Source organism: Chironomus tepperi, unplaced genomic scaffold, assembly GCF_022539635.2.
Source record: "Chironomus tepperi strain 1889 unplaced genomic scaffold, CSIRO-AGI_Ctep_v1 contig_445, whole genome shotgun sequence".
NCBI lineage: Eukaryota > Metazoa > Arthropoda > Insecta > Diptera > Chironomidae > Chironomus > Chironomus tepperi.
Genome location: NW_027226567.1, coordinates 908,347 through 935,456, shown reverse-complemented (window position 1 = coordinate 935,456; position 27,110 = coordinate 908,347). Strand labels below are relative to the sequence as shown.

The following is a 27,110-nucleotide window of genomic DNA, read 5'->3' as shown; positions in this document are numbered from 1 at the left end:
CTAATAAAAAATGGCGGCCGATAAAAACGGCGGGCCGTTTATTTGTTCAAAACGGCGGCCGATAAAAACAGTTTAATCTTTTAAAGCTCCTTATTAACTTCAAATGTAAGCTTCCTAAATGTGTCGTCCATATGGCTACATATGGCAATTTACATGACAAATCCAAATGGAAGCCGCATTAATTGCAACCATATGGACGCCAAATTTAGACGTGTCCCATTTGATGCTAATAAATGAGCATTAGTAGAGCCTTTAAACAGCGTGACGAAGCTTTCTTATTTTGTGTTACTTAGGAAAGCACTTTCACTTTTATTGGCTCGGTAGAATAGGGACCGAACACTTAGTATATCCTTGCTTTCGCTCCTGAATACATACCTCCATTTTACACAAATCTTAGTTGTAATGATTATTTTTCTCAAATCTTCAAGCACAACAGAAACCATTTCAAATTTATCTTGATTTGGTAAAGCTTTGAGGCTTTACTACATTTCTTATCAATGTTACAGAACAAAGCTTTAATATAAGAGTGCGTGTCATTGGAGAATGCTTGCTGCGTAGTACGTTTTAGTTTAACATGATAATATTCGACACAAAATTCAGAGAAATGTTTGTTAAATTTCAGAGAATTGTTAGTTAAGTTTAGTGAAATTTTGCAATATATTTTCTATTTCTTTTGAGAATCTACAGAGCAAATTCATGAATATGCTCACAAAATTGAACATGCTCAATCATATTGATTAAGTATAGCACGCACATTTAGATGTGTATTCTCATTGTCTATAAGAGTCTTTTAACCAGAACTGCCTTAAAACAACGTTTCGCTTCAAATTTCCACTGAAAATGCAAAGCATATTGTTGTTTTTTTCTGCCAGCTTATGCCTTAATTTTTAAAGTAAACATCAAAATGCTGACAAAATTTCCATTTTCAAACTCTGTCAATTTTTATTCCACACAAAAAAAGGAAAAGAAAAATTTCTCATGGAAATTGAAAAATCTAATTCGTATTAAATTTAGTAGAAATAAGTATTCGTTGAGAGCTTTAGAAAAACTTTTTTTTTTGTTTTATATTTTTTTTTTCACCATTTCAGAAACGAGCTTTAGCATATGCTTGACTTATTTCATTTCCATCCTTAAGTTTAGTTAAATTTTTTTCTCCCTGGCTGTGAAAATTTTTCCTTAAATGAGATTTTTTTTTCTATTCAGTAAATTTGAAATGTTTGAGTCACATTTTTATTTTTTACTATAAATATTGCTCATTTTATATAAATATTTGGTTTTGGAAGGGAAAGTAAATTTATTATACTTCGTTAGATTTATTAATATTTCCCCTCATTGTCATTCATCGTACATAAGAAAATTAGCTACTTTCCTGATTCTTAGTCTATTAAATATACTTGTTGTTTTTTGTTCTTGGATATCCTTATAAATAACACTTTTCATCAGATTTCTTAGTCATATTCGTTGCTACAATTGATGATGGTCCTTTTGTCGTATCAAATGTTTGTCGAATATTTGCCGTTGTCAAGTTTTTATGGAGCTGCATTGTTTGGGGGCATAGAGCCAAAACTGATGTTCCGATGGGAATATTCCCTGTATTTATCATGTTCATTAAATTAAATAACAGAGAATAAAGAAAAGTTAATTGTTAGTAAGAAAGTTTGTCTTCTATACTATGTCAACAATAAGATGTTTCATAATAAAATATATAAAAAATTTATATATAGATATATAGAAATAAGATTCTAAATTGGAAGAAGTAAGAGAATTAAAAAATGTTATTTTTAAGCAAATTAAATTGAGAAAAAAATGAAAATTAAATTAAGAAAAATAAATTTTTATTGCTCTACTGTAATGCAAAATCAAATTAACATCAACATTCATTACGATACCATAGTCAAGCGAACGTGCAAACAGAAAAAAAGAATTTTCTTTGTATACATAAATTTTTATTTGTGTGTAACAAGGTCTGTGTGTCTATTTATATTAATTTTTTTTTTTGAATAGAGAACATAATTTATGGATACTTTCGATGGCCTTTTCTATATTGTTTTTCTATTCTGGGAATTCGAGACGAGGGACATTCAAATTTATGAAATATTTGGGATATTAGAGAGGAAATTTTCGGATAAAAATGTGATTATAAATATTTGTATCCTTATTTTAATGGCTAAAGGTTCTTGCAAGAATGATAAAATACTTCAATCGTGATAAAAATGTCTAAAAGCTACCGAAACATGATTATAAGCATTAATAAATGTCATTTTGCCCAATAATCGAATCTAAATTTTGTAACGGTCATTTTAATTTTGAATATTTTAACAAATCAAATCAGTTTCATGTAGTTTCTTCCCCTTTTGTTATTGTATTGAATCCTCAGTCTTTATTCACCTTTCAACCAGAAAACATCAACAAAAATACCTTAATTTAATTATTAGACATCTGCTTATCTGCAGTACACATTTAATAAATGAAACAGCTTGAATTGTTCAGCAATTTGTAAGATTATATCATGCAATTAATTAAAATTTCCACCTCAAAAAATTTTAATGCAAAAATCTTCATTCAATTCCCATAAAAACTTTTATTTCCATTCAACTTTTATAGTTATTGTAAAAGATGGTGGAATTTAAAAACCGTATGGATTCTGAATTGAAAATTAAAATTTAATGAGACATGTTTATTGCGATACAAAAAGGGAATTGCGATTGGAAGCTCCGCAAGGCGAATGAATAAAAGTTTTAGATGAAATAAGTGCGAATATCAAAAACTTCAGTCATTAGGAGCGTAAAGTAAATTTGGAAATCTAAAACTTCATTCTTTTTGGGATGAATTTTCCATTCCGTTGCGGAAAATCAACCTTATTAAATTTTAATTTTTCAATCAGACTTCACCCCTTTTACCACTGGATTGATTTCATTGAATTACTGAATAAGCAACATTTCGAGGACATTAAAAAGCATCCAAAAATCAAATTCTCCACCCAAGAAAGTACATAGGAACAGAAAGTAAACAACTAATATTTCAGTGCTACATTTTTCTTTTATTTTCTTGAATTTTATTCAATTTGATATTTTTAGTTCCGATTCATATTTGAGATTTTTTATTCATTTTATTCATCCCCATTCCGAGAGGATAGGATCTTAAAATATTTTAATTTAATTGAGTATATATAGGTGCAGGAAAAAAAATGAGGAAAAGTATTTTTATTATTCGGAAAGTTATGAAGGTGGGTTTTTATTGTGCATATATAAAAAAGGGTTTAAAATATGTGCGAATGCCATAGCTAAATAGATTCTTTTACAATGCTTTATGGTGATTTGCAGATAATCTGTTATTTTTCCGTTTTTTTTTTCATTTACTTTTTGCCATTTGTACTTTGTATAGAAGTGCAATTTGATAAGCGACGCAACTTGTTTGTAACTGAAAATGTGAAGAAAATTTCAACATTACTATTTTAGAGATATACATAAAAAGAACCAAAGTAAGCAACAAAAGAAATGAGAATTAGATTTTGTTCGGTAAGCAAAAACAAAAAAGAGAGAAGAGAATTAATTATCAAAGTTTTATTTCTTTCTTTCCTCTTGGCCGTTGTCACCATCTCTATTTTCACTTAGGGGACTGTACGTAAATGACGTCCATCAAGAGTTGTCTTTGATTTTTCTAACATAATTCGAAGTCAACTCGGATTTTGTACTGGAAAATCGGCTTAAGTCGACTCGACTCAGTATAAAAATCGATTCAACCTCGAGTTCTGTCCAAAGATGCAAAACAGGCACCTGACATATTCAAAAACCGTACAATTGCTTGACAATTTGTATGGTTTTGTAAAATACACGTTAATAAGAAATGGTACTATTTTTGCCTGTTACAGGTGCCTGATTTGCAACTCTGGTTCTGATTCATACCATCACTTCCCCTTCCCCTCCAAAATTTAATTGATGGATGTCATTTACGAACATTAACTTAGACCTTTCTCTGTTAATAGTGTTCATTTTGTTGGGTGGGTTTTTATTGCATCTGTTCTGACTTTTCATTAAGAGATAGTAATCGTAGATACTTAATTTCTTTATATATCTAAGCATGTTATGTGAATTTCTTTCTGTGTTTATAAGAGGCATTTAATATTTTTGTTGTAATTTCAAACACATTATCGTTAAAATCATAAAATTAATGTTAATTATACAGAAGAAAAAAAAAATAGAATATAATTTTGATAATAGCAATGCATTGGCTGATATTAATCTCAATATTTAATGCAGATTAAAAAAAATTAGTATAAATGGTGATGTTTTTCTTAATATTGTTATTATCATTGCTATTGTATAACATTTTCATATTTTTTATGGTCGATTCTTCCGGCGTCTGGGTGAGATAAGATGTAAATTATTTAAAAAAATATGTACTTAAAAGAGCTTGATGTTACGGAGGTTATTAAAATTCTTATAAATCTTCCTTTTTTTCTAGTTTTTATGAAGTACTCTCCTATCAGAATAAATGACAACACCCCAAGCAATCTAAATGCCGTTAAGGATGTTTTGGAAATTATATTCTCTCTCTTCTAAGCTTCTCAAGGAAACATGAGTCGTTATTTTAAGCTACTTGGTAATGTTGCGATGTTAGTAAGGGTTTTCATGAAGATACTTCAAAAAAAGTCATTCTGTAATCATGTAATGTATTTATTGTCGTGGGATATCTTTAATAATTTCTTTGATGAAATCACTCATTTGTCTTTATGATTTATGGGGTTGGAATATAGTTTGTTGAAGTTTTTTTTTGTGGTCTGTCATAAATTAAGTAAATGAGGGACGATCAATTCCATGGTACTTGACAACTAGTAGAACTCAAGTGCTATGTTGTATATGAGGATACTTAGAACCACTTGGAATAGTTTAGCATTTACTTGGCAAATTTGGTTGTTTATGTCAAGTGGGTGGTATTTGGTTAAAGTAAACAGAAGCCTTGTTACCGTGCTGGTAAAATTTTACTATGTTTCGGCTGGTAATGCAGCGATTCAGGACGAATTTCGTAGAAACTTGTGATATTCTGGCATTTTCTGAACAGAAATGAGATTTCTTCCAAAAAAATAGAATTTTAGAACAGAATAGAAAGGAATCCAGAGAGAAAATGAACGTTTCGACAAAAATCTAGCATTTCTAGATATATTTTGAAAATTTATAATTGAAAATTATATTTTTGGTTGAAATTGTCGGGGTTTATTAGCAAAACGTTTGGAATTCTCTCATTACTGAGCAGTAAAGGACAGAATATGTCCTGTTATTCTCAAAAACTCATTGAAAATTCATTTTGAATTGCTACAAGAGAGATTCTATGTTTGAGAATGCCATGCATGTCTTTTAAAACAAACCAGAACCAGAAGTATGTTATATGATAGATACAGCCCTTAAATTAGATTAAAAGCATCCAAAATCTCCACAAATTTAATCAAAAATACCAAAAAGCACACTCAACTCTCAAATTGATCCCATAATAAAGTATCATTACTCTTCATTCCAGATATTTTCAACCTCAAATAATGAATAGTTTCTATGGTAAAAGTCAGACACTTTTATAAACCATTAAATTGATCAATAAATTATCTATATCAACCTCAAAAGCTCTAAAATAGATAAAATGTCACAAAATGAAAAGTTTTTTCTATTTTAAATAAATTTCTACCTTGTTAATTCCTTCAGGATTAATGGAACGTGTTCATCATCATCAATATTTTGAATATAGAATATTTTGTTATGATATCTTTTCATTCAATCCAACAGAGAGATTGTCGGAGTAGATCTGGCCGATTTAAATATTATCTTGGATCGATATATTTATTTTGGCTTGGAAGTGCTTCAACATTTATCATAAAAAAAAATATTATTATCTCGAAGAGATTTCATTTATTCAAAGGATATCCTAAGGAATTCTCATAAGAATGGATTATTTGGGTCATATAAGCTCAATTGTTAAAGTACACAAAGTTCTCATGTTTCCGACAACCCAAAAACATTAAAAAAATGTTTAATAAACCTTAATAAATCTGAATTTATTCATCCGGAGAATCGACTGTAAAATAATCTGTGATTTTTTTTTCTTTTCGATCAAATAATCCCGAATTATAAATTAATAATTTCCATGTGAAGGCATAACTGCACAATAAATTATGAAAATAAATTTTATTATTGGTAAATTGGTAATAAAAGTCAACAAATTAAATATGGATAATCTGGTTCTGTGGTTTAACTCGTATCCCAAATAAATTTGCTTCAGGACTTGAAAATTCTCATTAAGGCATAAGTAAATATTTCATATAATTATGATTTAATTGTCATTAAATTCACCTACACTGTCAATATTCAACAGTATACACATTTTGTGATCATTAAACCGTATAATGTGCATTGTCATGGAATTTAAAGAAGACCAAAAATTCCATAAAAAAGCATTAAAGCGAAAATGAGGAACACTTAGAGAAAAACATCACCATATATTGATTTTTCATGTTAATGCAATGTAAAAAAATAAAGTAAAAAAGGTTCATGAGCGTAAATATATCATAAAATTTTATACTTTTGACTTCTGACAGCTTACTTCTTTTAAAGTAAAAGAAAATCAAAAATGGTATCAAAAAATCCGTAAGCACGGTATGGTTGCGGCGCATTTTCCATGGCAAGTGAGAATTGACTGCAGAGCTGCAGAACGGACATGAATTTTGTATGTTGGCTAGCCTGATCGACACAATGCGCTTGACTAGATTGACACAATGCGCTCGACCCGATCGACACAATGCGCACGACCCGATCGACACAATGCGCTCGACCCGATCGACACAATGCGCTCGACCAAATCAACACAATGCACTCAACCCGATCGACATCAATGCGCTCGACCTGATCAAAATAATAATCGACAACTGTGCTCGAACTTAATCTAATTGCTAATAAGACAACATGTTGGTGCCCTAGCGAACACGTTGTGCTTTTCTGGTAGTTGACTAAGTTTTGAATTTTCGATATAAATTCAAGTCGAGCTAAAGATCTGACGAGAATTTTCTAGAATTTCCCATCATACCCCCATCCAATCTGTCACCCAAAAAATCACCATGACACCAAGAAATCAGAAAAATCTGATAAGAGATTAGTCTGAACACAGATGTCCTCAATTTTCCCATAAACTTCACATGTACGCCTAGCAAATGAAATGTATTGTCAGGCCTGTTGAAGGGTTGTCAATTTTTGGAACCTTGACAATTGATGATTTATTGCTTTGGATGCTTTTGTATATGAATGTCAAACAATTTGGATGACTTTTTCTTTCTTAGAACATATGTTCTTCATGTTTATTATGTCATGAAAGAAAAGGTACAGCTTTTTATGAAGAATTTGTATGAAGATTGCTTTTATGTGGAACAAATGTACGTTTATGAAGCAATTGTTTTGACATTTTATGAATAAATGTAAGTCTTTTTGCCTTGGATCTTAAGATTTTGTAGAAGGTTGTCTTTTATTTAACGAGCTTTTTGTGATGGAAATTCAAAGATTTTGACAAAAGGTTGGATCTTTTAATGAACATTCAAGCTAATTTCAAGGAAAATCCCGAACAGGACAACATCTTCGCTAGGCATCGCTACGTTGCCTTATTAATGGATAAGACGTGAAATTGTCCTGACGGCTGATTAAGGCCCAGTTTTTTGCAATTCGCCTCATTGTGCCACTTACGAATCCGGACATTTTAACAATAATCATGAAAACAATGTAGTCACCAGATTGTCGCTACATCGCCATGTTGGTGACAAGACATGAGTATGCCTTGATAGAAAGTACATACAACAATACTGACCGCAAAAGCATTGTTTTACTTAAATATGCTACTTGAGCATGCTCATAAGCGTTTTCTCAGTTTAATCAGCTCTAAGGGACTTGCTCATTGCCTGCTGGGGTTTGGCCTATTTTTAAGTCAAAAAATGAAGATTGCCGCATCGTGCAGCTCGACAAAAAGCCTCAATCTTAAAAATATACACCAAAAGCAATTTAAACTTTACAATCTCACGTCAATCCTGTTTTTTTGCATGTTGATTTGACATAGACTTTTAAAATTCCTAAAGCATACATCCTACATGTAAATTCATCCCAAAGGATGCTTATTCCATAAGCCAAACGACAAACAAACAGACTATAAGACACCGTGCATCCATCTCACGTAGGAAAATGCGCCGAGTGAGAATAAAAAATAAGGAACACAATAATGAAAGCATAAAGATTTAGACATTAAAAAAAAGTTACACAAACAGACATACAACACACATACAAATGAAACGAGGAACACATCACATCGTTAATGAATATTTGATTATTTACATAACTGTTATTCTTTTTTTCCTCTCATTAGCGCGCTTTATTTTTTTATTATTTTGCGATGATAATTTATGCGTAAAAAAGCTTCTGGAAAGCTTGAGGGATTTTTTATTTTGCATAAAATAATAACGAACTTTTTTTATTCAAAAAAATGATCAGAGAATTTTTGATCAATTTATTATTGTGATGGATGAATTTTAATTATTACATTTAAGCGATTATCATGTTATAAACGATAAATGATAAACTGCATATCGTGAATGTAACAATGTTATAAAAAGTCAGCCAATTTCTTTTTGGCACATCCTTTCCCTTTTATTGTAGTAAAATCTAGAAGAATAATGTAAAACAATGGAATATTTTGATATATAGTCATGAATTAGGTGTGAGTCTAATTATATATATATAAAAATGATATAAGATCTATATTAAGGAACAGAAAAAAAAATATTGAAATAATAAAATAGCTGTATATGAAATGCTGTTAGCTGCTGTTTTTTTGGGAAGGTATAATGTACAACAAATTATTCTTATACTCTTCGACTCAATGCATTGTTAAGGATTTGCTTGCTTTTTCATTTCATTGTCTTAACTGTCTGTTTATATTTATATATATGAAGGCATTGTTTCTATTACTTGATTGTTAAGTAATCAGCTCTCAATGTTATTGATAGAGGGAAAATATATAAAGCAAGCGATGAGGAAGTTGTTCCTTTATCGCTTTTGATGTTATTAAAAAGGAAATCAGCCAACCGTTAAAAGCCAATTTTTAATGATGTTATAGGATAGAAATATATATGCTTTATTCTTTCCTTTAGATAATTAAAAAAGAACAAGAAGCCAAAAGAAATAATCAAATGCAAATGTGACAACTCACCAATTTTGGCGCCAATTAAATCCTTTGATCGTTTTGGACCACCTGAGGTTGATATTATGTTGGAACCGTCATTCTTCATTGGTTGCTAATGGAAGGATAAAAGAAGAAAAAACAATTAAGATTGGGATTTTGGATAAATAGCTAAGAGAGAGTGTTTGGGTATAGATGTAGTCCTATTTGAGAGATTGAAAGAACTCCTGGAAGAAGGTTGTTGATAAAGACATAATTGTACTTGATATTGGTAATTGACAGATCGAAGCCAATGATAGAGCCAACTTTAGATGCCATGTAGAGGGAGTAATGCATGGATCACTGTTGGACTAGCAAAATAAGAAGTATGTAAATAGTCTTGACCAGCGTAAAAAAGAACATAGCTGAAGAGTGAGCTCAATGAGTACAAAATACTTCCTAATATTTATATTATTATGGGAAAAGCTTACGAAAAATATGAAAATAGTGATGAGCAATAAGCCCTTTAAGGGCAGTTCCCAGAAGCGCAGGTCTAAAATTTTAGGTTAATTTTTCTAATTATTTTAAAATCCTAATAAATTGATGAAATTGTTAATCAAGAGGGCGTTTTTACAACAAAAACTATTCCCAGACGATGCATCCATCTCTTACTAACTTACTTCCTAGACTAAGGCGCACGTGGGCCCATTGCCTTGCAGTGAGAACGTCTAAAGACTGCTCCACCTTTTCATCAGGGTAATACACATTTAATAAACTCAAAATTAGGTTCACACACTCCAAAAATTATTAAAATTACTTTAAAAATCTGATTCAGCTACTGTATGTAATTATAACATACTCCATACATAAAGGTTCTTCTACTTTACGGAAGAGAAAAGATTTTTTATTTCATGCAAATATTTAATTTTACATTTTTCTATCACGTTTGAAGGCACAAAGAGGAAAATAACTGAAGGAAATAATTTTCCTTGGCTCCGGAATTTTTCTTAGTATTCCTTTGTGTAGGAATTTTCATAATGTTTGCACAAAAAAGACTTTCTTTCTTCCTACATCATTATTATTCTATTATATTTAACTCCCACCATCTCCCAACTTACCTGATTTGGACGTCCTAACAATTGTTCAACAGGAATTACTCGTCGTCGCTTCTTTGGCAATTTCGCACGAGCTTGTGTATGTGAATAATACATAGCAAAATTGCTAACGATAACAGGAACTGGTAAAGCAATTGTCAACACACCAGCAAGTGCACATAAAGCACCAACAAACATTCCAATGTACGTTTTTGGTGCCATATCACCATAACCAACGGTAGTCATTGTTACAAGAGCCCACCATAATCCAAGTGGAATGCTATTGAAATCATTATGCGGATTTGTTTGGATTCTCTCCGCATAATAAACAAGACTAGCAAATATAACGATACCTAATACTAAGAAAAACACTAAAAGAGTCAACTCTTTTGCTGATGCCCTGAACGTTTGAACTAAGATTTTCAAGCCAGACGAGTGACGTGTCAGCTTGAATAACCTCATAATACGTATGATTGAGAAGAATTCAAGGATATCAGCATTTTCTAGATGTGATGCAAATTTTTGGAGACAAAGATCGACACTGTGGATGAGAGAAAAAAAAGCAGACAAATTTATGACATGTGATTTATCAGGAAGAGCTTGCAAACTTTGAACTTACAAAAAACTTGCAGTTGCAATGTAATCAATTATGTTGACAAGTGACGTGATGAATTCGCATTTATTCGGCGATGAAATGAAGCGTATCTGTTGAATAATTTATGAATGATAAGCACAATATTGGGACCAATTAATGCTCATATTACCAAAATTTCAAAGGTAAACCATGCATTGCAAACACATTCAATATAAAAGAAAAATTCATGAGCATTTGTTTGCTGTTTATCTAATGTCCAGGCTAAGCCTTGGTCTGCTGTTTTCACAGTTATATTTCTAATCACAGGAACACGCATATCTGGATGAGTTTTCAGGCAGAACGATACAATTGATACACAAATAAAAAAGACAGATATAATGCCAACAATCTGTAAAAAACAAAAGAAAGATATTGGATATTGGTTAATTGGGTTCTGTATAAAAAAAATGTGGAAGGATATAACATGAAAATGGCTGTATTGTGTTCAGGAACATGAAGAGATATTTTCCGCATTTTTCTAAATCTAAAACAGTGCTGGACAACCTTTTATTTTTTGCGGCACACCTTGGTGTTTAGCCTCCATCGGAACCGCACATTACATACGACTCATAACAATTCCAAAGGATTTAGCAACACACTGATGTGCCGCAACACTCAGGTTGCCCATCACTGCTCAAAAAACATCAAAACGACTGAAAATCTCAAAAAGGTTCAATCATTGAAATTCAGGTTCTGTTGAAACTTTGATACTCATCTATATACTTTTTTTTTGTGCTTGTTTGGCATTCTTGGATGAGATAAAGTTTTAGAATTTTAGAAAAAAAGGCCGAAATGTGTCTTTTGATGTTGAAAATGTAAATTATGTATTAGATTTGTTATTTGATTATTTTTGGAACAGATTGAAGTTACTTTCGGTAATTAAGGATTGGATCCTCGTAATAACATTGCTGTGATGTGGCAACACGGTCGTTTGTTGGTGGAAATAGATAATTATTGGTAATGATGCGGTTGAAGAATGTTGTGGAAGGGGATGAATGGCACAAGTCGGTTGACTGATACAAAATCCTGTATCAGGTCGGTTTGATTCTGTTTGTACCGAATCCGGCATCTTGCCAGATCCAAGCCAGCCTTGTGCTTCAAATGATCTGCAAGATCCGTCAAATTTGAGTCAAATAAGTAAATAAGTAGGTAATTCCAACTGCGTAGTAGTATTTCACCATCTCTAAATATATCCATTCATACGACTTCCATTTAGCTGTCATTACTATCTATACACCTTAGCGACAATGTATGGAAAGCATTAAATCCATGCCAACATTTTCATTCAGTAACAAATCAACATTATGGCGCAATTTCAGAAATTGAGAGATTACTAGATTTTCCAGATGCTGTTTCAATTAACCTTGAGTTTCTCATCGTATATTAAACGTTGCTCTGTCAAGTAAACATCTTCAGAATTGAATATAGAAACGGCATACATCGTATAATCCATTAATATGATTCCTTTTAATCTAAACAGATTCATAATCTCTTCTTTAGAAATATGAAAGGATTAAAGACTCATAGAAATAATACTTAAGGCTATAGGAACAAATGAGCAGTCACATTGAATGACACATGAATGGTCAAAATGAAGGTACAGCAGCCAAGAAATGTCGCTCAATAAACCAAAAATAAGTTAGCATATCAAACATCTAAATTTGAATTATAAAAGCAATTTTATGTTAAAAAGAATCAGCTTGAAATCATCAATTGTAAACATTTCTGTCAGTCAGCCGATTCCACCTAATGCAATACAAGGATTTTTTTCATTTATTATGCCAATGCCGTAGAAAATCATTTTGAATATGTTAATAACATCTTATGGATTTAAATTGATTGTGAACTACATAAGCTGCGGTAGCAATATCGAATTCGATTAATGATCTTTGACTTTCAAGAGCTTTTTTTTTTCCTCAAAAATAAGTATCAGAAAAATAGAGGAATACGAAGAATTGTAATCTATCGCATGAGAACAAGATTTAAGATCCTTTTTTCAGTGAATTGAATTCTAAGGATAATAGAAAGATTATTTCTTTCTTTTGGTTCTGCTGCTTGCTTCTTTATATCTTGTAGATATAAACATATACACATATACATAAGGAAGGCAGGAAATCTTCACCGAACGAGACATGAAAATGATATCATTTTTTTTAAAAGGAGAAATGAGTCAAGAGGACATAAATTACCTTTGCGGCATTACTGCTGTACGGTTCATCCATGAGGGACCATAATTTGGGCTTAAGACGTTGCCACCAATTAACTTTCCCTTTCGCATATGCTTCCTCATATCCAAATTTTCTAGCTAATTCCTCTTCGGTCGGCTTCTCTGTATCTAAATCTAATCTCTCTAATACTGCTAATGTTTCTTGTGTATCTCGATGCTATTTTGTGTGTATTGACAAGAAAATGTTGTTATTTCAGTTGGAAATGTTTATTTTTTGGTTGGGGCGTTGTTTTTGTCAGCAATGCAGAGAAAGTAAAAAAATAAGAAGGAAATGATGAATGAATTTTGTGCAGCAAAAAGGAAGGAAACAACAGAACAAAAAATTGAAGAAAATTAATGGATGTAAACAGTAAGTCATATGAACAATCTCACCTGTGTATATGTCATCCAACAACATGGCTCTACCTGATTAGAGTCTAAGCCCCAAAATTCGAGCTCTTCTTCAAACAAGGGTCCACATACGTCAGTTGGATAATGGAGTTTTCCAGTTCTTGAGTTCACATGATGCGTGAAGGATGTGTGAAATTTGTTATTTAAGATTGTCAAGTATCATTCGGACAATGACCATTAAGCATAAAAAAGAGCCAATAATTACCTATAATAATTCAGTATTTGTCCAAACACACCCGGATGACGGTCAAAGAAATATTCATTAAGTACGGGATCATAATTCGCTAATTGTTCAGTAAGGCGAGATAATCGTGTTGCTGGAATCTTTTTAAGTGTTGCCTTATATGCTTCATGACGAATACCGCCAACGTTCAATACGACACGATTCTCTGAATCACTCAAAATATTATTCATGACTACAATTCTTTCCTTCTGTATAACATCTTCACTACAAATTTAGTACTTTTTATCTATTTCACTTCTTTACAACATTCATATGGAGTTTGTAATGGTACATAAGTTCTCCTTGTCATCTCCTCTATTTTTTGTTAATATTCTTCACACATTGTCAATCCTTAAAAATGGAAATAAATAAAAAAATATGCAATGATTTGCTTTCCTTTTGAAATTGTTTGTTGACTGTCAATTAGATGATTTGTTTGGATTTTTATGATTAACTTTGATGGATATCATGCTGTTAAGCTCAAAGTCATTGAGACAGAAAATGTAAACGGGTTTAATTATTATTCAAAGCTTTATATGCTTGAACTCAAGAGAAAGTTGAAGGATTTTAAATGGCAAAGCACTCTACGATTCAAAAACACAAAGAGCGTCATTTAAAAAAAAAATTAAAATTAATTTTCATAATTCCTCCCCATCAAGTTTTGGTGTTAAACTTTTCATCCATACCCAAAAAAAAGTTAAGACTTAAGAGTGGGCGAATGAAGGTAAACGAAAGCAATTACAGCATGAATTTAAGGTTTATAACCCTAAAATGTAATTTATTTCTACTTTATTATCCAAATATCATGTTTCCTGTATCTTCTCTAATGAATGAGAGTTGTGGATAGAGCAACACTAAAATATACAGACATGGATTGGAGATTTAACCATAATTGTGATAACTGACACCTTAATTATTCTTATGAGAAACCATAAAAAAAAAAGTTTTTAGTGAAAAAAGGTGAGGAAAAATGGCCGACTGAATATTTATTTTTATAGCTTTTCTTTTCTATCGTAATTTGATGCTTGTTAATTTTAGAGATTTTGGAGGTTTCAGATATTTAGATTAGCTTTTAGATTTAAGACTCGGAATTGTGAGAGTGGGAGGTTCGTGTGTTTGAGATGGCTTCTTTGGCGTAGACCAAATGATGTCATAATTCCTCTCAAATTGCTCCCGATTAACACATCATGATGCCGTCTAAAGAATGCTTTCGACAAAGTCATCGACATAACTTATCGATAAGAACTGTAAAGTTGCTTTAAAGTGAAAATTTCCCATGCCGAGTATCGAATCCACGACTGAAATTAAGAAAAGTAGGTAAAATATTTTTCTGCAATAATTATGCCGTGGGGCGTTCGATAAAGAACGAAAAGCCACTTCACACAACCGGGCAGGCCTCCGAGCTACTTCGACTCACTTGCTTGTAACCAACTTCTTATCGCTCTGATTATTAGGAAATATTAATTGGTAAAAGTCATAATTAAATCAACTAAGGCAACTTTTGTGGGATGTTCGCCACGTGATCTCTTCAAAGAAATTTTTGAATTATTATGAAAAATGTGTTAAGATCTTTAAAGTACACAAAAGAAATTCAGAAGTTTAAATTTCAAAAGCTATGGGCCAGGGAAATGTATTCAGGGAAGAAGAAGTGGTTTGGGGTCGACTCAATATTTGCGCCAACGCTTTTTTTTACTTTGAAGACTGTTAACTTCAAAAGAAAATGTAAACGGGTTTAATTATTATTCAAAGCTTTATATGCTTGAACTCAAATTTTTTGTGTCAAAAACAAAAAGCGTATCTAGCTTACGCATTCTGGATCAAGTTTTGGTGTTAAACTTTTCATATACCCAAAAAAAAGTTAAGACAACTTTCTTAAAAAAAGGTTTATAACTTGTGCTACCCAGCTGTTGTCTCAAATTTCACCTCGATAAGCTTCGTTAAAAAATTAAAATACAAAAATTTGTATCATGAGTATGAAAAAACTTTTACAAGCGTTTGACTAAATTTCGAGGCTTGTTAGCTTTATTAAGTTAGAAACTTTTCAATAAAGATGTAGAAGTATATAAAAGTTTCAAATTTTCAGCCTTTATTCTTGGAAAGAAATTGAATTTTGTACAAAGGGGATTGTTCGTAAATTACGTGATGGTAGTGTTTTTTGAGTCCCTACAGAAGTTTAAATTTCTCTTATCCTTCCACAATCCCACCGTAAATTTTTTTAATATAATCATGAATCAAAATTTGGACAGCTGTTGTCTCAAATATCTTAAGCTTGGCAACCCAAAAATTTACGGGCTAGGTTACTTGACGCTTGTAATGTGTAGAAGTATATAAAAGTCACTATATTGAGATCAACTGTGATTCATGGCCTCCCTCAGATGTCAAAATCATAAACTCTAAGTCATGTCTAGATTCTTAGCTCGCCGGCATCTGCCTGACTATTGACAATACCAAATGAATGCATCTTTATCGACAATAATGTCTTCCTTTGTACAAACTTGGTGATGAGACAGGAGTTCTTTGGAAATCTAAGCTCCATCTCGACACTAGTAGCGTTACAAAATTTCCGAATATTCCCATCGCCACTTCCATCTGTTCATCAAAAATTAGGCATGTTCTCCTACACCAGAACTTTCATACATTCAAAATTTAAAGCAAAAAACACAAAAAAATCCCTAAAAATTCATTCAACCACGTTTTGATTCCAACAAAAAAATCGATAATTCCACAAGAAAAAGAAAGGCTACCCCCAACCTCCTTAACATCCCATTTAATCCCAACGACTGACACATGTAATGTATTGAAATATTTTTTTTTTCTGCACTTTCATCCATGGTGACAAATCATGAATCTCTTTTTCTTTAGAAAATTGTCATAAAGTTGGTGTAAAGTCACTTCAAAGCTGTTGTCACGTAAGATTGGATACAAAAATTTTTATGACTAAATGTCATCTATAGCAACAACGCCTTTACACATGAACATTCACAAATTGTTTCTTTGTTTTTGCTTGTCTTTTCGTCCAAAAAGTCATACAACTGATTAACTTGGTCAATTACTCTGATAAATTTGTCGGAATTACTTCATAAAAATCTCCCACAGAACAATTACTGAACAAAAACAAAAAAATTCATTTCTTTTTCGAGTACCCACATCAATTTTCCTTTTGCCTTCACATCTTGCAGCAGGCTAATCCCGAGGTGTTTCAGCTTCTATTCTTAAATTATAATCTTGGGATCTATCTCCCCATGGGCAATTTTTCGGAATGAATCTGTGGAGGCATAAGCATTAATAAATTTGTGGTTTTAGCGAGTGGGGGTCGTTCGATTGTTATGTCTCGCTCTTAGGGTCCTTTATAGAGTATCTGTGTCCCCACCGTACCCCTAACCGTGTCACTAACCGTGCCCCTTACCGTGCCACTAACCGTGCTCGGTTCCATGTCCCCTTACCGTGCCACTAACCGTGCTCGGTTCCATGTCCCCTTTCCGTGTCCCCTTTCCGTGTCCCCTTTCCGTGTCCCCTTTCCGTGTCCCCTTTCCGTGTCCCCTATCGTGCCTTCACCGTCCCACCACCGGAGCGCGTGACAATAATAGAGATTTGGTTATCTTCAAGCTACAATTTAGAAGGGGGCGAGGGATAGGAGGTCAAAATAAAGATTTCGCGTGTTACGGAACAAGTGAACAGCCCCAAAAATATCCTTGAATCAATTCATGTCAGATGGTTCTTTGAATCTTTTTTTGCTTATTTTGCTTTCTTTTACGACTTAAAGCCCAATGAAATTAAAAATTCATTTATCAATGTCGCTCATATAAAATGCGCACAATTCTCAATAGCAATTTCACGGCAAACATTTTACTCGTTTATTTAATTACGACTATAATCATATTGCCATTAAAAAAAGTAACGAGATTAACATCAGTAACACAATATATAAATTTCACATAATTTAATAATTACGAAAGTTTAAAATTTCACAATGGAAAAATTTAAATTTCTCTTTTTTTTTATTTCATTTCATTTTTAAAGGCATTTATGGAATTTGTAATGTAATTCAAACACAGAAGGGATGAAAAATGAGAAAAATATTTTTGTATACACGACTGTTGATATTATGAAGGCGAAAAAAGAAGAAGAAGAGAATGAAAAATGATGGAAATGTATTTTTAAGTAGAGTATGTTTTATGTTACATTTTTCTTGTGCTATTTAAGTATGAAGGAAATATTCTTTTTATTTTCTTTCTCGGTGTGTGTCATTGCGAGCAATTTATGATTTTTTTTTTCTGCTTCTTTTTTTCACTTTTGCCTTTTTGTCTTTTCTTGTTTGAGAAAATGAAGAATGCTTTTTTTGTTGGGTTCATCAGAGTTGTCAGCTGCGCTTGGTGTGGGGGGGCGTGAATCAAGTGCTTTGATAAGAATGTTATCGTTATTAACACCTCATTTGCGCAGTTTTATAATCTTTTTTTAGAGGATTTATTATGGCTTTAACGACATCGGGAGACAGGCATAAAAATTATTTGATCTGTTTATGAATTAAGGATGAGGAAATTGTGAAGCTTTTATTTTAGAGTTCGTCCTCGTGTTTGTTTTAAAGGTTAAGATTTTTTTGGTTCAATTTCTTTAAATTTCTGGGTAACTCTGGCATTTAACTTCAATTTTGGAAGGTCAGATCAACATTTTAGCTTTCAGAAATCAATAGAATTGAATTTAGAAAATTGAAATTGAAATGGGATTCGAACCCACGTATTAAGGTTTTCGTTCGCATGCTTCTAACTCTGAGCTATCGGGGGTTGTTTGACCATATGGAAAAATGTAGATTTGGCCCCAAACTCCATGCCTACGGACAAAATATGTAGGCCAGCTGTTTTGGACAAACTTTAAGCTACAGCTGAAAACTGCTTGTCTGCGCATCTAAAACACAGCAAAAGCTCGCCTTCAATTCTTGGCCTAACCATTTCATGATTTTGCTATGAAGCGTTATAGCGAGAGGAGGGGTTCTAAAAATGCTATTTTAAACACTCATATATAAACTGTATATATTCTGTATCTATTATATTACTGCATTCCCAATGATATACCGATGAAAGGCCATTAAATACACCCTAGGGGCCTATTCAAGGCAGAAGAGAATTTAACAATTTTGCAGGAGGATTTCGTGGTAAAATTCTAAATTCATTCTCTCAATTCTTGTGTTTCGCAGAAAACCCCATTCCAAAACTTTCTATTTATGCCTCTGAGAGATCCCACTCCAACGAGACAACTCATTTTCGGCAATAATGTATGCTTTTCACATAAATGCGCTCCATACAAAGAACACTCATATTTTGTCACATACTTTAAAATACCAGCACATGCTCCGACAATTCTGAGCCATTGATGTGAAGACATTAAGTATGGTTATGATCCCCCTTCTTCACATTTAACATGAATATTTTTCCGCAATTGGAAAAAGGAAAAAAATAATTCACTCAAGCATTTTGTATCATATTGACTGCTATATTATTTTTCTTGGGTCCATAAAAGGAAACATGAAATACCAGAGTGAATGTGTCCTTATAGAATATTCAGCCTTAGGTGATATATAAAATATAAGGACGCAGGATGAGATTTTCTTTTTCAGTTCCTCACTCTCTCACTCTTTTATTTTAATGGAAAGTGTGACAGTTGTGAACAATGTAAAGTTCGAATTAACAGAGGTGACCGTAAAATATAAAGGTGGGAATGGAACCAATGAGCGAGGTAAAATTTGTATGACATTATAAAACTGTCAATTTGCAAGGTGACAAATGACACGGATTTAATTTGAATGATGTGAGATCAATTTGATCGAATAAATATTTTGGGAATGTTGCTGCTTCATGGAACTGACTTGATAGGTAATTTGTAACTTTATAATCCCATCTAATGAATGACTGAGTACGATGATAAGTTAACGACCCTTTTTTTGCTGCTGTTGAGTTTTTATTGAAAATCAGGAAGTAAAGGTTGTGGATTTTTGATTGAAATTCATTGAGATGTGAGAAAAAAACACCCGCGAGTTAAAACGTACATCCACGTGCTATGTGCTTTAACCGTAAAAACAATAGGAAAAATTATCGTCACGGGGGTGGAAATTTAAATGTTTTTGTTAATAGATGGGAAGCCTTTTAATGGTGATTCTGTGAATGTTTTTTGGTATAATTTGAATTCAAGTGCACAAGACTTTGTTCCTTTTCGAGGAATTTGACAACACTTGAATAAGAAGAGGAATTTCTTGTTTAAGCCTTTAGGGCATAACATCACTAAATAATTTCAGGAAGTTTTCCGCTCGTAAAAGCTTTTTATTCACAAAAATCCGACACTTTATTTTCAAAAGAACTGCAGAGAACCTTGAAGAAAAATCAGGATTAAATCCATTCAGGCATTTTATACATTTTTTTATGCTCTTTCCTAAAGGAAGCACTACTGATTGATATCTGAATTCACGCACATCTTTAAAATATGAAGGCACAACCATCGCCATATAAAAATTCAATTTTCAAAAATTTCCCGTCATATTTTCTCATCAGTTTTCTACATCATAATTTGATTTATGACGACAAAAACATACCTAAAGCAGAATTGAAAAATGCTGTTGTCAGCGGCCGACAACATCAGCGAAAAATTTTACCAACGGGAGTAATTACAAAGAAGAATATGTTTGGAAACTGTCATTGGCAATGTCGACAATAAAATGCCGATTTCTGTTGTTTTTTTTTAGTCAACCACAATCATTTGGATGATTTCTCAAAAGAGTAAGGATGTTGGGATTGTTAATGCTTGCTATTGAAATTGTTTGAAACTTGATTGAATTCGTCAGCAAGTTTGACAATAATGGATCCTTTGTGGATGATTTGATTTTATGTATGTTGTTGTATATGGACTTGATTGTTGGGTTGTTAAACTCATGTAAGAAATCTGGTGTGAGAGATAGTGACATTGCAACTGTATTGTAAATCGTCAATTGAGAATGAGTCATGAAGCATGACTCTGGAAAGCTCAGAATGGAAAAGTCAAGCTGGACTGAATCGACTCAAGCTGGATTAAACCAAGTCGAGCTAGATCGAGCAGAGTCAAGTTGAGTCGAGCTAGATCGATCCACGTCGAGCTGCATTAAGCCGAGCCGAGCTGCATTAAGCCGAGCCGAGCTGCATTAAGCCGAGACGAGCTACATCAAGCCAAGTCGAACTCGTTCAAGCCGAGTCGAACTTGATCAAGCCGAGTCGAGTTGCATCAAGTCGAGTCGAGCTGGATTAAGCCGAGTCGAGCTGGATTAAGCCGAATCGAGTCGGTAAAGCCGAATTGAGCTGAATCAAGTCGAATCGAGCTGGAGTATGAATATGCTTACAAAAATGAGCATGCTCTAATATTTTGATTGATTTTACTAAAATGCACGCTAATTTGCCGTAAGCATGTTTTTTGTTTGTTATAAAAATAAACAAAGTCAACTGCAAAAAGTACATTTTCATGATAAAGACATCTAATTTCCCAAGAAAGCATTGCATTCAGTTCCAAAATTATTGATCGAATCAATAAATGCCAATAAACCATCTGGGTACTTTCTCCGTCAGCAAGTATTTCAATGTTTTTTCTTCTAATAAAATTAAGCATAAGAGCGCCTCAAGGCCAACATTCCTTATGTATTAATTCATGAACAAAAATTGATTCCAATAACGGCAAATTTAATCATTAATTTCCTTACAAATACATTCACAAAAAATCAGGTCACATAAAGTCACTTCACCTTGTCCAAACTGCACACCGTACCAAAAAGTAAATTTAAATTTGCGGTTGACAAAAAGTTAAGTACACATTTCCGAAAAAAAAGGTGCTTTGAATTAACAGATTTTTTTTATTCAACCACAAACTCAATATCAGCACTTCTATTAACCATCCATTCACAAAAAAAAAAAATTACGGAAATTCTCTGACAATCGTTTTCCTTTTTTTTACTTCTCTCCCTTTTTTTGTGTATATATATTTACTAATGGTTTTATCATCTTGAACCGCACACCAAAATAATATGACAATCAAATGTCAGAAGGAAATCGAAAAAAAGTATCAAGATTATTACAACATTTATGATTCTCACACTTACACTAATACACACACACAATTCATGAATTTAAAAATTCGATAAAAAAGTACGCATTTAAGGAATAGAAAAAGCTCTCAAGCTTAATATTCACTTGGGATTAGTCGATTATGTTAGTATCAATCACAAATCAAATGTTATCTTCCATTAACATAACAGTTATCTGCCATAAAAATAACTGTTAAATCACATTACAAACTTTTTATGTAGTCACAACTTCGTCTTTTTTTTTTGTTCTATTAACAAACTTTTATATTAGCAATTTAATGAAAAAAAAAAAACATCAAACAATGGATAAGTTTTTTTCCTTGTATCAGGAATAAAGGAAATTATACTATTAAGGCATTTTTCCATGGCAACGAGACGATTAACAAAAAAAAGAGAGAGAATTTGTAATATATAACATACTCTACATGTAAATTCATTTCCTTCATTTTTCAATTTCTTTCTTTTCCTTTTTTTCTTTCCATCCAACTTTGTTTGTTTCTTCGTTCGTTTCCATTCCTTTGAATGTGGGGTTCATTACTTGGTTAGGGTTTTGTCATTAAGGGGACTCTGATTCAGAGTTGCAAAACAGGCACTTATCAAATGCAAAAACGATACAATTTATTAATAATGTGTACGGTTTTCCTACAAAACCATATAAATTATCAAGAATTTGTGTGGTTTTCGCCTGTCACAGGCACCTGTTTTGCAACTCCGTTCTGAACACTCTGAATCAGTATTTCTTAAACTTTTCGAACCGTGATAAACTAAACTTGTGGTGGACAATCTGTATGTCGCGTCACACTAGTATACCACCAAGGTGTGCCATGGCACACTAGCTTACCACAAAGTTGTGTCACAAAAAATTAAAGGTTGCCCACCACTGCATTAAACTATTAATTTAATATGAATTTTGTGCACTGTCGTAATTTTTGCGACATGTTGAAGCTTTAGGCAACATACTATTGTGACACAAGGCCCAATTGGCATTCTTTTGGAAGACACAATGAAGATCAGGATCCGTTAATATCCAATCCATCTTTTACTTAAAGTCATTCAAAAATAGGGTTGGGCAAATATTCAAATGCTATTCAGAAAACTAGAACTGGACAAGCACAGTATTTCTCAATTTATGCTCCACTACCTACTTATGACAGCAAACCAATTAAGACATTACACCATACTTGCACTAAATAAATGGCTAATTGCTCATACGGCATTAAAATGCAAATTTCCTTTCTAGTCGTAAAAATAGACCGAGAACAGCTTTTTATAGTGTCGGCAGGGAACTTTAACCGTAAACAACACGACGTAGTGGCACTTTCTGTTAATAAGATGGTTTAGCGATACTCTAGTATCGTTCTTGGAAAATTTAAGAAGCACTACACTAGTGTGTTGCGGAACATAGTCTAAGGAGCACTGGTCTTTAACTTCAAAATGAGTTGGACTTTTTAAAGAAGAACTGATTTTTTAATGAAAAAATAGCAATGACTCCTTATTTCTCCCTTTATTAATGCAACAACATTTACCCTTAACAATTAAGTGTCCAGAATTCCTCAATATGCAAATTATTCCCACCCATTCCAAGCTCGTCCAAATTAGCGATTCACACATGTGCTTTACTAGTTCAAAGAAAAAACTCGTGTAGCATGTAGTAAATGATAGAATTATGAACTAATGTTCTTATGCAATATGACGCGCTGTGAGAACGAACGGATGCGAAATTTATGTTTTAAGAAGTAAATAAAAGAGTAAGGAACGAGAGAGAAAGTTAATTTATCTTGTATTATGAAAAAGGAAAGCAATTTATGTACTACAATTTTATTTTATAGCAATTATTTTTTCCTTTCTTTACCTGTACGCAGGTGAAAGTTTCACGAATATTCGGTTTATTTTTTTCTGTTTGAATAACAGCACACAGAACAGAGGTATATACGATTTGTGTTTCATTTCTAAACATTGTGTTTTTCCTCTCTCTTTGGACTTCCAAATATTGATTGCTCTTTTTTCACGTGTAGGAATTGTTTTCTACTCAGAGTTGGAAATGCTTTTTAACTATTATTGATGTAAATGTTTGTTGTTTTTTCTGTGGTTTGTAAAATGGGTCATAAATTTGACACGGTGCCAGTTATGAAGTTGTGGGTTGACAGGGTTGGGAAATGTGATTTGGAATGGTAATTTCTTGATTTTAAATTTATTGAGTGTTGGATTCCTTGTGTTAATGGACGCTTCAAGAGACATATGAGAGTACAGCACTAGGATATGATAGCAAAACTAGAATCCAACTCATGTTTTGTATTGAAAACCAGATTCAAGTCGAGTTCGACCATCGATTCTAAAGCCAAGACTTTCGTGACCTACACAATGATCCTACACCTCAAAACCAACAAAATTCCCATCAAATTTAAATTAAAAATCTTTAATTATCATTACTGTATGCAGCATACAGTATGCTCTCTAAAATACCCTCCCGGCTTTAAAATCATGCATCATCATGAGAATATTATTGAGCACACCGAGATAATGTGTTTATTAAAATTTGGACTTGTGCCAAAAATAAAGCATTTTTGGAAACATCATATATGTAATTTATCCAAAAGGACAACATGTGACTGTCATTTTGTTTTTAAAATTTAATTTAATTAAATGTTTGTTTCCATAATAGAAAATTGATCCTTATTAAGAGTCTGAATTATTGGGTGCTAAATTACACCATCAGAGAAGTTTAAAGGATGTATTCGGATTCGGATTCAGTAAAATCTGGGTATGTGCCTGTTTAAGGACACTATCATTCATCTATACTGCAACTTTTGCTGTTAAGGTAATGAGAATGCTTCATGGCTATAAAATCAAACAATTACTATCTAAACCAATTTAAAAACTTGAATTCGAATAAGTTTTTGAATCTAAAAGTCAATTTAAATGCACATAAAATCTAATCATTCCAACTAAATGCTTGACTACATAATTCAACAATTCCCATATCTGTGCTTTTAAAGAGAACTTTAATATTTCTAAACGATTTGAAAGTTATTTTGACAAAAAAATAAGAGAATAATTTTCTTCATGGGCCATAAAAATGTTAATGTAATAGACGATTCTGGCTTTATAAATTTCTTTTATGCTCTGAATTCAACAGGGCCACAAGTTTAAGAAAATTTTCCACAAGAACTTTTTATTTTCTCATCTACGAAACTTTTTTTTTCTTGCTTTTCTTCTCGAAATGCGAAAGATTTCTGTTTTCTTTTTGACTTAAAGTGAATTTATTAGAATTTACTGAGAATTTATTTTATTGGGAAAACTTTTTTGTTTAGAAAAAAAGTAATTTGGGTGGGGAATTCTTTATGGTGTTGTTTTGATGTCTTATTGATTGAAAAATTTGTCTGAAAAAATTAAATTTTTGTCAATTCAGAAACTATAAAATTATTCCATTACTGCCCAAACTGTGTGTCACGACACTCAAAACTTAAGATCTCAAGCTATGTTTAAAGTATTGTGGACCAACGCCTAGTATGTATTTCACTCTTATTCAACCGAATTTTAAACAAACCAGAGTCTTAAGTCCATTCGGATTTTGTACGGAAAAGACCTGACTCAAGTTGACTCTACTCCATATAAAATTCGTGTGCTGTATAATTTCCAAAAAACTTAATAAAATCTTCAAAAACTAAAGACATTAAGCTTCATGTATTCAGGTACTTTGGAACAAATATATGACACTTTGTCATATTGTCTAATATCTCTGATAGCTCAGTGGTCAGGAACATGCGATCGGAAATCATAGAACTTTGGTTTGAGTCTCAAGCAAGTCAAGTAAAAATCATACTTTTTCAGTCATGATCAAAAATTCAACATATTCTTAGAATTCTTTAATTAATTTTCATTACATCCGAATGCTACCAACTTGACAATGTGTCACAACATCAGAAACAACCGGGTCCCCCTCCCTTAAACGTTTCAACTTTTCCAGAATAAACAAGCCCCTATTTTACAAAATTAAATACACATTTTGACACAATAAAAAGAATTATTCTTAAAGACATAATGTGAATTTCCAGAAAATTAAATTTCAATTCCCTTTCCTCATACAAAATTTCATTACTGAAGTGTCAGCTTTACAGATTTAAATCTTCTATCCCGCATTTTTATTCTCAATGTTAAAAGAAATCTTAAAGTTATGATAGAAATAACAAGAAATTTCTACAGAAATAATTCATCGACTCAAGCTTCAATGACTAGTAACTAGTGGTGGGTAACCTGTGTGCTGCGGTACACTGGTGTGACGGCAATTTTCTTTGACTGTATGCTGTGTGCGGTCAAGGTAATAAGCCTCAAGGTGTGCCGCAAAAAAAGGTTGCGCACCACTGGACTGGTGAAGTTAGACCAAGATTGTGCAATTGACAGTTAGCATTATCAATTGGCAATCAAACTTTCCAACCCTGAATTTATAGAATTAATAAATCGAGTAGCAAAAAAAAAAATTCTTTTTTTGTTCCTTTACATTCACTTCACATATTATTTTTATTTAAGGCATTTTTTGGATATGTATACTGTTCACATGACGTGAATTTTGAGAAAGGATATACATAAATATATATTTTTTTGGTATGAAAACAGTACAGAAATTCAAATATAACAGGGTCATAAATAATAATTTTATTTCCTCCTTTTTTTGTATTCTTTCTATGTTCATTACATGTATCCCTTCCTTCATACGGTCTCGTTTACACTTTAAAATGACATATAATGAGCAACAAATATCGATTGAATTTTTAAAAATAAATCGGCTTTTTTTGAACTATCCATATCCAACACAGTTTAATTTACTGTCTATTTTTCAACATTTTTTTCCATCACTTGACAGCTTGTAAATTTTAATAAAATTTTATATACCGTCTTATTGACTCGAACTTATTAACATTTTTTTTAATCCTTTATGTCCATAGATTGTCAATATTTATTCCATTCAATGATGTGAGTGAGTGAGTAAGTGACATAAAAAAATATATATATAAATAAATCCGATAGAACAAAGCAAACAAATCAACTTTTCACCACGAATCTCAAGACACAACTCTAACGAAAATTTAAAAACGAAAAATTTCATATTGGAAATGTATATTAACAGAAAAAGGAATGCTTTCCATAAAGGAAGTGAACTTTCCAGTTGCGAAAAAAAAAAAATATAAATGCATGGAAAGGCACTTATATCGAAGTGTAAAAATGTATACTTTCGAAATGATCATAGACAGTTGAAGTTGTTGCGCGCAAATGCT

The 27,110-nt window shown here is 32.3% G+C and overlaps 1 protein-coding gene across 8 annotated transcripts; it reads right to left on the bottom strand.

Moving 5' to 3' along the window:
- Positions 1-69: 69 nt before the first annotated feature.
- On the bottom strand, positions 70-26,894 carry LOC139098396 (potassium voltage-gated channel protein Shaw-like). 8 transcript variants are annotated; one of them, XM_070650597.1, is made up of 10 exons: positions 26,728-26,894; positions 13,728-14,096; positions 13,505-13,622; positions 13,095-13,289; positions 11,036-11,254; positions 10,891-10,976; positions 10,296-10,812; positions 9,229-9,313; positions 3,360-3,420; positions 70-1,590 (listed from the first exon to the last, which is right to left on the bottom strand). In XM_070650597.1, exons 2-10 carry the CDS (start codon positions 13,934-13,936, stop codon positions 1,530-1,532), a joined length of 1,551 nt encoding a protein of 516 aa, XP_070506698.1. In that variant the 5' UTR covers positions 13,937-14,096; positions 26,728-26,894; the 3' UTR covers positions 70-1,529. The 8 variants fall into 8 exon arrangements, with proteins under 8 accessions (XP_070506698.1, XP_070506691.1, XP_070506695.1 ...); XM_070650590.1 differs by lacking the exon at positions 3,360-3,420; XM_070650594.1 differs by lacking the exon at positions 3,360-3,420 and having other exon boundaries at positions 13,728-14,060.
- Between the last annotated feature and the right edge of the window lie 216 nt (positions 26,895-27,110).